Consider the following 12,056-nt stretch of genomic DNA (forward strand, 5'->3'; position numbering starts at 1 on the left):
ACGGTAGCACGGGACTAGTGACGTGCTAGCTATTGGGGGGGGGGGAACGTGCAGATCTGTCCTGGCAGAGGAGGGAGAGCTTGTACCTGAATAAGACTTGGTCTTAAAGGTGCCACTGGACTGTTTTGGACCGGGGGGCCCGGGGGGGGGGCTCTGCAACTTACCTGGCTGCTTCTTGCTCTGACTGAGGGCTGCTGGGGGCAGGGGGCGGGGCTTGTTGCATGTGCCCGCCCCCTGGGCTCTTTACTGCCGGAGCTCCGCTCCTGTGCGCTCCTGCAGGAAATGACCCCTGGTCTAATCTATCTATCTAGTTCTGACTTGGACACCCCAGTCTAGCCCAATCTTATCAGATCTCAGAAGATAAACAGGGTCAGTTCTGGTTAGTACTCGGATAGGAGACCACCAAGGAAGTCCAGGGTCGCCACGCAGAGGCAGGCAAGGGCAAACCCACCTCTGAATGACTCTTGCCTTGGAAACCCCACAGGGTCGCTGTACGTCAGCTGCGACTTGACGGCAAAACACACACATTCTTCTCTCTGTGGAGCACAGGGATATATAAGTCGTTCTCCTCTCCATGTTGTTGTAGTAACAAGAGCTCTGTGAGGTAGGTTAGGCTGTAAAGAAGAGGCACTGGCCCAAAGGCACCCAAAAAGCCTCAAGGCAGATTTGAACCTGGTTCCTAGTCTGACACACTGACCTGACAATACCCTGGCTGTGCGAGATACTTTTGGGACACAGATAAGAGTTTGGGGTATGAAGACCTGGTAGAGGAGACGAAGGAATCCTGGAACCTCCTTGGAAGGGTGTATGTGTGTGAAGGGAATCACCACTTCTTGGCAGAGATGCTGTGTAACAAAAAAGAAGAGGCTGGATTTAGACCCCTTGCCCTTCACTACCCAAAGGAGTCTCCGAGCGGCTTACAGTCTCCTTCCCCTCCCCACGACAGACACCCTGTGAGGTAGGTGGGGCTGAGAGAACTTGTGACTGACCCAAGGTCACACCAGCAGCTGCATGTGGCGGAGTGGGGAATCAAAGCCGGTTCTCCCAGATTAGAGTCCGCACACTTAACCACGACCCCAAACTGGCTCTCAGCAATTTGATCAGCCGTGCTTTCCCTATAGACATATCTCTATCCTGGAAAAATGGGCCAGTCCCCCTAGGGTGATTCAATCAGGGATGAGTCAGTCCGAATACATAACAGCCTATTATAGATACTAGAGCTGTATCGTAAGAAGGTGTAAATTATTTTTTTTAAAAGAAAGTAACAAGGTGTAAATTTTACATACGAATATATATTTTAAAGAAACAAGATAAGTTATGAAAGGGATACACAAGAAGCATTATATAACCAATTATATATATCAAAGGTTGTTATACATTGCAAGGTATGTAGGACAAAAAATATTCCTCCCCAATATCCCCTTCATTATAATTTTTATTACATTTTCTATAGAATGCAATACTTCAAACACCTCAGATTTTGTAGCTGATCTACTTTGCAACTAGATTATTAATTTCATCATTACTACATGTTCTGTTAGATATTTCATCATTACTACATGCATTGCTAGCTATCATTTTTAATATACCGTTTAAAGGAAAGTCTATTATCTCACAACAAAAATATAAGCTACTTTTTGTTCAAAATCCACTTAGATTTATATTCAGAATTTATTCTGCTTCTGCTTTGTAATACCTGTATGTGTGTTGCAAGAAGGTGTAAATTTTAGAGAGGAAAGCAGAGTAACTTCGGAGGCCTTCATGGGAAGGTACACAGAGTGGGGAAGATACCGAGGTATAAGAGAATTTCACAGCTGAGTGGCGGTAGTACCTCTGAGCATGTACAGACTGCCTTTTCCTCATCACCTGACAGGAGCAACTTGATGCTCCAGTTCCTCTTTAAAAAGAAAATGAACTGACTGATGAGTTGTGGAGTGACGTGTATGAATTCTGAGCGATGAGAAGAAATGTGTATTAGGGAAACGTTTGCAGTGGTGCCAGAGGTCCTCCAATCTGGAAGCTCCTTTCTCTACTCTAACCCTAACTTTTTTTTGAAGGGGGGGGCACTCTTTGTATAGCGGCTCGGCGGTAAAGCAAATGCACTCTGCACCTGCTCAGAGGCGCTTCTTCCACCGCCTGGTCTTACATGATCCCGAGAGAGCCCTGGCATTCGAGAGCTAGCGTGGTGCCCTGGTAGGGCCAGGCACCAGAAGCGCCTCCTTGGCCACCAGGCTCCCCGGCTGACTGTGGGCCTGTCGTTCTCTCCGCCCGACCTACCCCTCAGGGTTGTTGTGCGGCGGGAGCGAACCAGGATACCTGGCCCGAGCTCCTCGCAGGTCGAAATGCGCTGGGAGCCCAGAGGCAGGCAGGCGGGTGGGCGGTTGATTGGCCGGGGCTGCTGGCAAGCTCTGGGCAGGCAGCTCTTCCGGGGCCGGCCGGCCGCCTTCTCCTCTAGGGGGCAGCGGCCGCCTTCTCCGGGGACGCTCCGCTCCGCCTTCCTGGCGGCCGGCTGGCTGGCTGGCGGGGCTGGGCTGGCCGCGGCTCCCCCGGGGCCTCAGAGGCCGCCCGCTTGGCTCTCCCGCAGGCAGGAGGCACAAGATGTCCAACAGCAAGCCCAAGGCGGGCAGAGCTGGCGGCCAGGCGGAGGAGGGCGCCGCCGCCGCACCCGAGAGCGCCGAGAAGCGACCCGCCGGCCGGCCCAGGATCAACGGGGTAAGCTGGATCGCCGGAACCCTCCCTCCTTCCCTCCCTCCCTCCAGAGCTGCCCAGCGCTCGCCCCGCTGCGTCTCCAGCGTGCGCTCTGGGCGCGGCGCCATCCAAAGCAGGGCGCACGGCCCTAGCCCTCCGCGGAGCGGGCAGAGACGGCCGGCCTTGAGTGCCTCCAGGCCCCGGAGAGGCCCGCCCCGGCGGCTGCCGCTTTCCTGGCACAGATCCCGCCGCCTTCCCACTTCTGCCGTTCCGGGAGAGGTGGCATTTTCCCTCTCCAGCCTTCCCCGTGGCCCCCTCCTCTTCTCTCCCCCGGAATTTCCAGCGACCGCCCCGTTTCTGGATGGAGCCAAAGCCAGGGGAAGCCAGATCTCCAGTGCCGGACACACCCACTTCTCCCCCCCCCTTTCTTTCTGTCTTTTTTAAAAAAAATAATAGAAGGGGGGGGGGTGGCTGTACAGTGGTCCAGGTTTCTCCGAAAAACGAATGGGTCCTTGGACCTGAAATGCTTCAGGAACACTTTTTTTTTTAATGTACAGAATTCTAATTTTATTAACTTATAACACACTTAATGATTGAATGCTTTCAGTAGAGGTCCTGCTCCTTAAGGATTGCATCACAGCTGTCCTTTGCGCAGCTGTGTTTTGCCCCTCCTGTCGCCCAGGTGACCAGCTTTTCCTGCCCTCCGGGACGCCACTGACTCGGAGGCGGCAAGCCATAACACTCCTTTCAGTGGGGTTTGGCTGAAACCGGGTTGCTTGGAGGGGCGGGTCAGAACGGTGGGCGGGCGTTCCTGTGTGTGCCCTTTCACTAGACAGGGTGCTCTTCTGGGCTCGGTCATATTTTTCTTCCCAGCGGCCACTCCGAAGGGGTAGTTATTCCCATTTCACAGATGGAAAGCTGCGGCTGGAAGGAAATGGCCTGGATGAGGCCGGGCAGCGAGGACCTGGCTGAGTGGGGATTTCAGCCTGCGTCAGAGACGCAGGCTGAAATCCCCACTCGGCCGGGTCCTCGCTGCCCGGCCTCAACCAGGCCATTTCCTTCCAGCCGCAGCCCTTGGATCCACCGCAGAGTGCCTTAAAATAAAATTTCCACACCTTCTTCTGTCTGACCACAGTACCCACTAGGGATGCCAGCTTCCAGGTGGGACCTCGGGACCCCCCAGAATTACAGCTGCTCTCCAGGGTTACAGCGATCAGTTCTGCTGGAGAGAATGGATGCTTTGGGGCGTGGACTCTGTGGCACTGGGCTCCACTGGGATCCCCCCCGCCCTCCCCACACGCCACCCCAAATCTCCAGGAGTTTCCCAACCTGGATCTGGAAACCCTCGTTCCCCCTCCCGTATGTCTTTTTGCTCTCACAATAACAAGGATGAGCCCTTTCTCCCCGCTGGGTGTGAAACAAAGTTTTCACATCGTTTTGCTTGGGCCGAAGAATCTGGATGTAGGGCTGGTGCGGTAAGGTACTATTTGCTCTTGAAAAAGTAGTTCTTCTTTTTAATGCCCATTCAGAGCCCCACAATTCATAGTGACACGCAGGCTGGACTCACGTTATAGACCCAGCTCTCTAGGGGGTTTGTTGCTTTGAAGCTCTTGATCCGACAATCTCCTAGGAATCTTATAATACATAAATCAGGGGGGTCTCCAGCGTGGTACCCGCAGGTGCCAACGTACCTGCCGGCCCCTTTTCTGACGCCTGCCAAGTGTGGGTGGGGCCAGGTGGGGCTTTTGCCCAGCAAGGGTTCTGATTGGCCACTTGAGATTTGACTGGCGGTACAGCACTGCTTTGGCAGCAGCTGCCGCCCCAGCACAAACATCGTCACCGTGCAACTGAAGGTAAGCTGCGGCAGTCCTTTCGTGGCTGGCTCTGCCTCCTGCAGCAGCCGTTGTGCATCTATGCCCACCGTGCTGTCTCAGAATTGCAAAGGTGCCCGCAGGCTCAAAAAGGTGGCAGAACACCCCCCCCCCAGCATAAATGGTTTGTTGATTGCAGATCGCCTGAATAGGTTGTTTTCATTTTTAGCAGCCATAACGTTTGCACCTTTGGTAGTCGTCTTTTTGAAAAGCATACCTTGAGCAAAAAGCACCATGTCAGCAATAAGAATTTTTGGTGGGTTGCTGAGTCATATCTGGCTCCGTACGCGAAATCTGTGGGTCTTGGAAACGACCCTCTGATGTTGGCGACAGTCACTGTATTTATTTAAAACTCCTTTGCGGCACTCAAGGGGGCTTAAGATCAGTGTTCCCCCTTCAGCTGAGTGAGTGTGAGCTAGCTCACAGTTTTGTAACCTCCGGCTCACAGATTTTTGTCTGAGCTCGGGAAGGAGGGCTCCAGAGCAAACTCATGTATGCAGTAGCCAAATCGCTCGCTCACAAGACTCCACAGCTCAGAAGGAGCATCGCTGACAATATAAATAAAACATTTTAAAAAGCACAAGAATGACAATAAATGCTGGGATTCTCCACCGGATTTCGTGTCTCCCTCGATTTAGGAGAACATCTTTTCTTGTCAATCCAAAATCTACGCCTACATGAGTCCGAACAAGTCTCCCGTGATTCGACCGCCGCTCCAGGAAGAAAACTCCACCGCGCATCACGAGGCAAAATGCCCGGGCAAAACTGTGAACGAAGGCTGCAGGAAAGGAGAGGGTAAGAATCCGTTTCCCTTAGCAAGGGGTAGGGTGGGGGGAGTTATTTCTCCGGCAAAGCCAGGAGGCCGTGCCATGTTCTCAGGGAGTGCCCCTCCTGGCAGAGGAGGAGCAGCAGCTCGGGAAGGAAAACTGTCCCAGTGGTGAGGAGCTGCTTGTCCCCAGAACTGCCTCCCTTCCTTCTGGGAAAATTTGTGCCCCACTTTGGATGGTTTGAGGATGGTGCATTGTTTTGTCTGCTTCCCTGAGGATGGGAGAGGAATGCTGATGACAGACAGATGGTGGGCTGGGGCTGAGTCTTGGTATCAGAGCACCTGCTTTCTACGCAGAAGGTCCCAGGTTTGAATTCCAGGGGAAGGTTTTCAGGTAACAGGTGCCAGGAGAACACTTTCCCTATGAAGAAAGGTTAAAGTGCTTGGGCTCTTTAGCTTGGAGAAACGACGGCTGAGGGGTGACATGATCGAGGTTTATAAGATTATGCGTAGGATAGAGGAGGTCGAGAAAGAGAGCCAGTTTGGTGTAGTGGTGAAGTGTGCGGACTCTAATCTGGGAGAACCGGGTTTGATTCCCCACTCCTCTGCTTGCACCTGCTGATGTGACCTTGGGTCAGTCACAAGCTCTGGCACAGCTGTTCTTGAGAAAGAGCAGTTTGTGTCAGAGTTCTCTCAGCCCCACCCACCTCACAGGGTGTCTGTTGTGGGGAGGGGAGGGGAAAGGAGTTTGTAAGCCGCTCTGAGACTCCAAGTGAAGGGCGGGGTATAAATCCAATCTCTTCTCTTCTTCTTCTTCTTTTTCCCTTTCTCACAATACAAGAACTCAAGTGGGCACTCCATGAAATTGCTGAGCAGTCGGGTTAGAACGGATAAAAGGAAGTCCTTCTTCACCCAAAGAGTGATGAACACCTGGAATTCACTGCCCCAGGAGGTGGTGGTGGCTACAAGCATGGGCGGCTTCAAGGGGGAATTAGATAAGCATATGGAGCAGAGGTCCATCAGTGGCTCTTATACACAAGGTATAGATAGCGACTCTGGGGCAAGAGATGCTCTGTCTTCTTGGTGCTTGGGGGGAGCAACAGTGGGAGGGCTCCTAGTGTCCTGGCCCCGCTGCTGGACCTCCTGAGGGCACCTGGTGTTTTTGGCCACTTGTGACAGAGTGTTGGACTGGATGGGCCTTTGGCCTGATTCAACAATGGCTTCTCTCTTATGTTCTTATTAAGTCCTCCTCTGCCCGAGTTGTTGCAGAGCTGCTGCCAAATAGAATAGAAGGGACTCGTGGTCTAACTCCAAATAAGGCAACGACGTCTGTTTCATGCATCAACTAATATAACTATTCCTGATTTGTACCACTGTAGAATTTTGAGGGGTTGGGGGCAGAGGTGTATATTGAAAATGAGGAGGGGGCGGAGTAAGGCTGGTATTCCAGCCCTTTAAGATGCTACTTTTCTGTGGGCAGGGATGACCTTTGATTAATTCCTGAGTTCTGTCTTTCCGCCAAAGCTCCCAAGGTGGCTAAAAGAAAAAAAATTAATTTAAAAAATCAAGTAAAACTATAGACCAGCAAAAGGGATATTAAAGACAGTTCTATTCTGTCTTTCAGCCTCAGCTTCCAGGGTAGCTTTTAAAAAGTGATTTTAAAAAAAACACACACCGTCAAATAAAATAATAAAAGGGTAAAAATGATATTAAGACAATAAGAACATAAGAGACGCCAATGTTGGATCAGGCCAATGGCCCATCCAATCCAACACTCTTGTCAACACAGTGGCCAAAAATACCAGGTGCCATCAGGAGGTCCAGCAGTGGGGCCAAGGCACTAGAATCCCTCCCACTATTGCCCCCCCCCCAAGCACCAAGAAGACAGAGCATCCCTTGCCCCAGAGTCCCTATCTATACCTTGTGGCTAATAGCCACTGATGGACCTCTGCTCCATATGCTTATCTAATTCCCTCTTGAAGCCGTCCATGCTTGTAGCCGCCACCACTTCCTGTGGCAGTGAATTCCATCTGTTAATCACTCTTTGGGTGAAGAAGTACTTCCTTTTATCCGTTCTAACCCGACCGCTCAGCAATGATAAGGTATGAGAAATAGACCTTTTGAAAAAAGCTGGGGGGGGGGGGAATAAATTTGTCTTCACCTGGTATGTAAGGACGGTCAAAGTAAGTCCTGGCCAGATATCCCTCGGGTGAATGTTTCATAACTTGGGATGACCACCAGGTAGGCCTTACCTCTCGTTGCTATCTGCCTTGCCTCTAGAGTAGATCTGAAAGTATAGGGAATCAGGCCAGCTAACTTGTGTGGTTTCTCCTTGCACCCTCCCCCCAACCCCCAGTCTACAGTGCTGCACTCCAGGCACCGAGGTCTCATGCAGTCTTCTGTTCGTTTAGAAATCCTTCCAACAAATGTGAAGATGAAATAAAAATTATAGTGTGAGTGTTCTTAGTAAAGGTAAAGGTTTCCCTTGCTTGATAGCCAGTCGAATCCGACTCTAGGGTTCCAGTGCTCATCTCCGTTTCCAAGCCAAAGAGCCAGCGCTGTCCGAAGACGTTTCTGTGGTCATGTGGCTGGCATGACTAAACGCCGAGGCGCACGCTTCCCACCGAAGCGGTACCGATTTATCTCCTTGCAGTTTCTTGCTTTCGAACTGCTAGGTTGGCAGGAGCTGGAACTAGAGACGGGAGCTCACTCCGTCATGCGGCACACTCGGGTCTCAAACTGCCGAACTACAGGCGGGTGGGCTCATGACCACCTCTTGGGAGCAGCCAAGTCTCCTGTGTGTCTGGCCTCTTGGTGACACTGGGCAACAGCGGTTTTCTACTCAGGAAGCATCTTGGAAGGATGCAAAGGAAACGTGAGGTCCTTCATGCCAATTGGCCTTAATCCCCCCCCCCCCCTCTTTTTTTTTCCCCCCCTTCATTATTTGCAGACAGAATCAATATTGGCAATGCCGTAGAAGGGGCAGTGAAAGCTGAAGGCCAGAATGACAAAGAAAGTGGGGGCGACTCTCCAGGGTCCTTTTCGAACCCGAAGCAAGAAGCCACGGAAACTCGGAAACTCCCCCCCGCCGAGGCTGCCGTTGCAGTGAACGCAAAACCAACACTGAAGAAGGGAACAAAAATGAAACCGGGTCCTAAGAGAAAGTAAGAGTCTGCGGGGCTTTAGAGGGGTGGGTGGGAGTCCGTGGCTCCACGGTAGAGGTTGTGCTTTGCATGCAGAAAGTCCCAGGTTCGATCCCTGGCATCGCCAGATGAAGAATCTCAGGGAACAGGCAATGGATTACTATAACGCTCTCTACATGGGGCTGCCCTTGTCCCAAATCCAGAAGCTGCAGTTAGTGCAGAATGTGGCAGCCAGGCTGTTGTTGGGTCTCCCTATGCAGGAGCACATCCAGCCTACGCTAAAAGACACTGCACTGGCTGCCTATAGCATACTGAATTCAGTTGAAGGTGCTGGTTCTTACCTTCAAAGTCCTACGTGGTCAGGGGCCTACATACCTAAGGGACCGCCTTTCCCCACACGTTCCCCAGAGAGCACTACGATCAGGGTCCCAAAACCATCTGGCCCTTCCGGGTCCCAAGGAAGCCAGGCTGGCTGTGACGAGGGCCAGGGCCTTCTCTGTGGCGGCTCCACACTGATGGAATAACCTCCAAGAGGACATCAGGGCCCTGCGGGACCTTTTACAGTTCCACAGGGCCTGCAAGACAGAGCTCTTCCACCAGGCCTTTGATTAGACTACTTAGAGCGAGGCCCTGGCCCCAAAACCAACATCAATAGTAACATCAATATTAATATTATTATACCACCAACAGCACAACCCAGACTATGCTGACTGTATACTGTGATTGCTGCAAACGTCGGCCATCGTTAGATTAGTTGTACTAGCACTTTATAACTTACTAGCCACAAGGCCCATTGCAAAGTCTATGCACTGGGTGCTAGCAAGACCCCGGTGCGAGGGCCGACACCTTGGAGCCTGTGGAAGTCAACGTCAGTGTCCTCGGTGGCTGGTGTCTCCCTGCCCCGCGGCTTTCGCCAGCGCCTCCCTGGCCGCCTTTCCTCCGGGGAGGTGTTGGCGCTGCCGCTGCACCCATGGTGGTCTCACCTCAGTGGCTCCAGAGAGAAAGCGCAGCGGGGGCTGCGCGTGGCGTGCAAGGCTTATTGGCGGTGGAGAGTAGAGGGCAGCCAGGGGACGTGGCTCTGACCCCACGGATGCCGTCCTGCTCAGAGGCGAACCCCGGAGCGGAGCGGAGCAACTGCTGAGTCTGGCAAGTGGAGCTCCGTGTGGAGCTTGGTCGTGCTGCGCCCCAGAGGCGAATGGGGTGCTGGGAATCGTGGGGCTGCGGAGCAAAGTTTTGCGGGGCTGCCGGAAGGCGGCTCCGCCCTCCCTCTCTCCACTACCCCTACCGTGCCGGCATCACTGCGTGGGCCACCAGCTGGCTGCTGTATTTCCCAGCTGCATGAGTGGGCTGGAGTGCTCCGTGGGCCAGTAGGCCCTGCGCAGGCGCAGGTTGGACAGTGAGGTGGTGGGCCTCAGAGGCATCCAGCCGCCGGAGCATTCATTCCACTCGGTGGCTCGCTGGAGACTGAGGGCAAGACGCCGTCCGGCGGGTCTGTGGGTTCTGGAGGCAACAGAGGGAGGCAATGTGGCCAGGGGATTGGCCCCTTCCTGAGCGACAGATCAGGGACCCAAAGCCTGGGGAGGCATGTGGAAGAGTCTCACACAAAAACTCTTTTATATATAAGGAGAGGTTATATTTAGGATTGCACTCTTGTGATTTTATTAATCTTCTTGTTTTAGTGTTTTATACAGTTTTGTGAGCTGCCCTGAGACTGCTTTGCAGGGAGGGCGTGATATAAGTCAAAATAAATAAAATTTAAAAAATAGAATAAATAAATAAAATCAGGAGGATTTTCTGCCTGAGACCTTGGAGAACTGTTTCAGCTCAAACCAGACTACGTTGACCTATATAGAGCGGTGGTCAGATATGGTATAGACAGCTTCAGTAATTCATAAGTTACATCCATGTACTTCGGAGCTGTTGCCCTGTGGAATTAACTCTTTCCGATGCATCTAGCATGATCCAGCTAAATTGGATGTGGTTTATTCGTGCCCTGCCATAAATCATGACTAAAGGAGCAACTGGTTTTGAGAGCCAGTTTGGTGTAGTGGTTAAGTGCGCGGACTCTAATCTGGGAGAACTGGGTTTGATTCCCCACTTCTCCACTTTCACCTGGCTGGATGACCTTGGGCAAGCCGTAGTTCTGATAAGAGCTGTTCTTGAAAAAAGAGCAGTTTCTCTCAGAGCTCTCTCGGCCCTGCCTACCTCACAGGGTATCTGTTGTGGGGTGGGGAAGGGAAAGACTGTAAGCCACTCTGAGACTCCTTTGGGTAGTGAAGGGTGGGGTATAAATCCAATCTCCTTCTCTTCCTCCTTTTCTTCACAAAACTAACCTGGTGTTGTTCTACCCTTGTCAGTAGGCTCAGCTGTTGAATTGGACAGGTTCTGTATATTAACACTGAGATTGATGCCAAGGGGCAATAAAGTGACACCTAGTGACCATCAGTAGGTATTACACCACCGTTGCGTGGCTGAGAGCGAACAAATAATCTACAATAGGGATCACCAATGTGGCGCCCACAGGCGTTACGGCAACCGTTTGACACCTTTCCTGCAGCCCGCCAAGTGTTTTTTTTTAAGTGGGTGGGGCCAGATGGGTCTTTTGCCCAGGAAGGCTTCTGATTGGCCACTGGAGGTTTGAATGGCTGTGTGTGTCCCCCCCCCCAGAAAACGTTGCTTTGGCAGCAGCTGCCTCCACAACACAAAGATCTTGGCTGTGTGACCGACTGTAAGTCACAGCAGCCATTTTGCAGCTGGCTCTGCTCCCTGTGGCTTTGTGGCTGCACCCAGCACTTTGTTTCAGAACTTCAAAGGTGCCTGCAGCTGGAAAAGGAACGGGGACCCCTGGTCTGCATGATCCCACCATTGTTCACCTGGGTTGCCTACACCTGGTGCTTGTACGAGAAGCTTTCGGAGTGAGCGGCAACGTCAGATGATTTTGCAGTTTAACATTCAATAGCCAGTTTGGTGTCGTGGTTAAGTGCACGGACTCTAATCCAAAAGAACCGGGTTTGATTCCCCACTCCTCCACTTGTACCTGCTGGATGACCTTGGGCAAGCCATAGTTCTGTCAGAGCTGTCCTTGAAAAAGAGCATTTTGTGTCAGAGCTCTCTCAGCCCCACCTAGCTACCTCCCAGGGTGCCTGTTGTGGGGAGGGGAAGGGGAAGGAGTTTGTAAGCCGCTCTGAGACACCTTTGGGTAGTGAAGGGCGGGGCATAAATCCAATCTCTTCTTCTTCCTTAGTTTTGATTTTCTCATAGGAATGATGACAGTGGTAAAACTGATGTTGTTTTAGTAGCCCAGACGGGTCCATTGAAAGGATTTCAGGGCTTTCGTCCAGTACTGAAGTAGTGGTGGAATGTAGTGAAATCTTCCAGGCGTTTGCAGTAGCAAGGGTCACTCTTGGAAATGCAAAGTTGCTGGAAATCCAGCAGCGTTCATGTGGCTTTCTCCGTATTCTCTCAGAGTTCAAGGGAAGACGCAACCGAATCGGAAGGTGACAGATTATTACCCTGTTAGAAGAAGTTCTCGAAAGAGCAAAAAAGAGTTGCAGGTACTTCTTTGGTCTTTAATGAACTTCCCACTAC

The 12,056-nt window shown here is 52.0% G+C and overlaps 1 protein-coding gene across 1 annotated transcript in view; it reads left to right on the forward strand.

Moving 5' to 3' along the window:
* KMT5A (lysine (K)-specific methyltransferase 5A) overlaps positions 1 to 12,056 on the forward strand; it is a 23,962-nt gene that overhangs the window by 3,063 nt on the left and 8,843 nt on the right. The window contains exons 2-5 of the mRNA XM_015419289.1: positions 2,585 to 2,712; positions 5,198 to 5,354; positions 8,276 to 8,489; positions 11,935 to 12,022. Coding sequence (XP_015274775.1) covers positions 2,585 to 2,712; positions 5,198 to 5,354; positions 8,276 to 8,489; positions 11,935 to 12,022 — 587 coding nt within the window. The remainder of the gene's footprint in view (positions 1 to 2,584; positions 2,713 to 5,197; positions 5,355 to 8,275; positions 8,490 to 11,934; positions 12,023 to 12,056) is intronic.

Source organism: Gekko japonicus, unplaced genomic scaffold (assembly GCF_001447785.1).
Source record: "Gekko japonicus isolate JY-2015 unplaced genomic scaffold, Gekko_japonicus_V1.1 scaffold181, whole genome shotgun sequence".
NCBI classification, from domain to species: Eukaryota; Metazoa; Chordata; class Lepidosauria; order Squamata; family Gekkonidae; genus Gekko; species Gekko japonicus.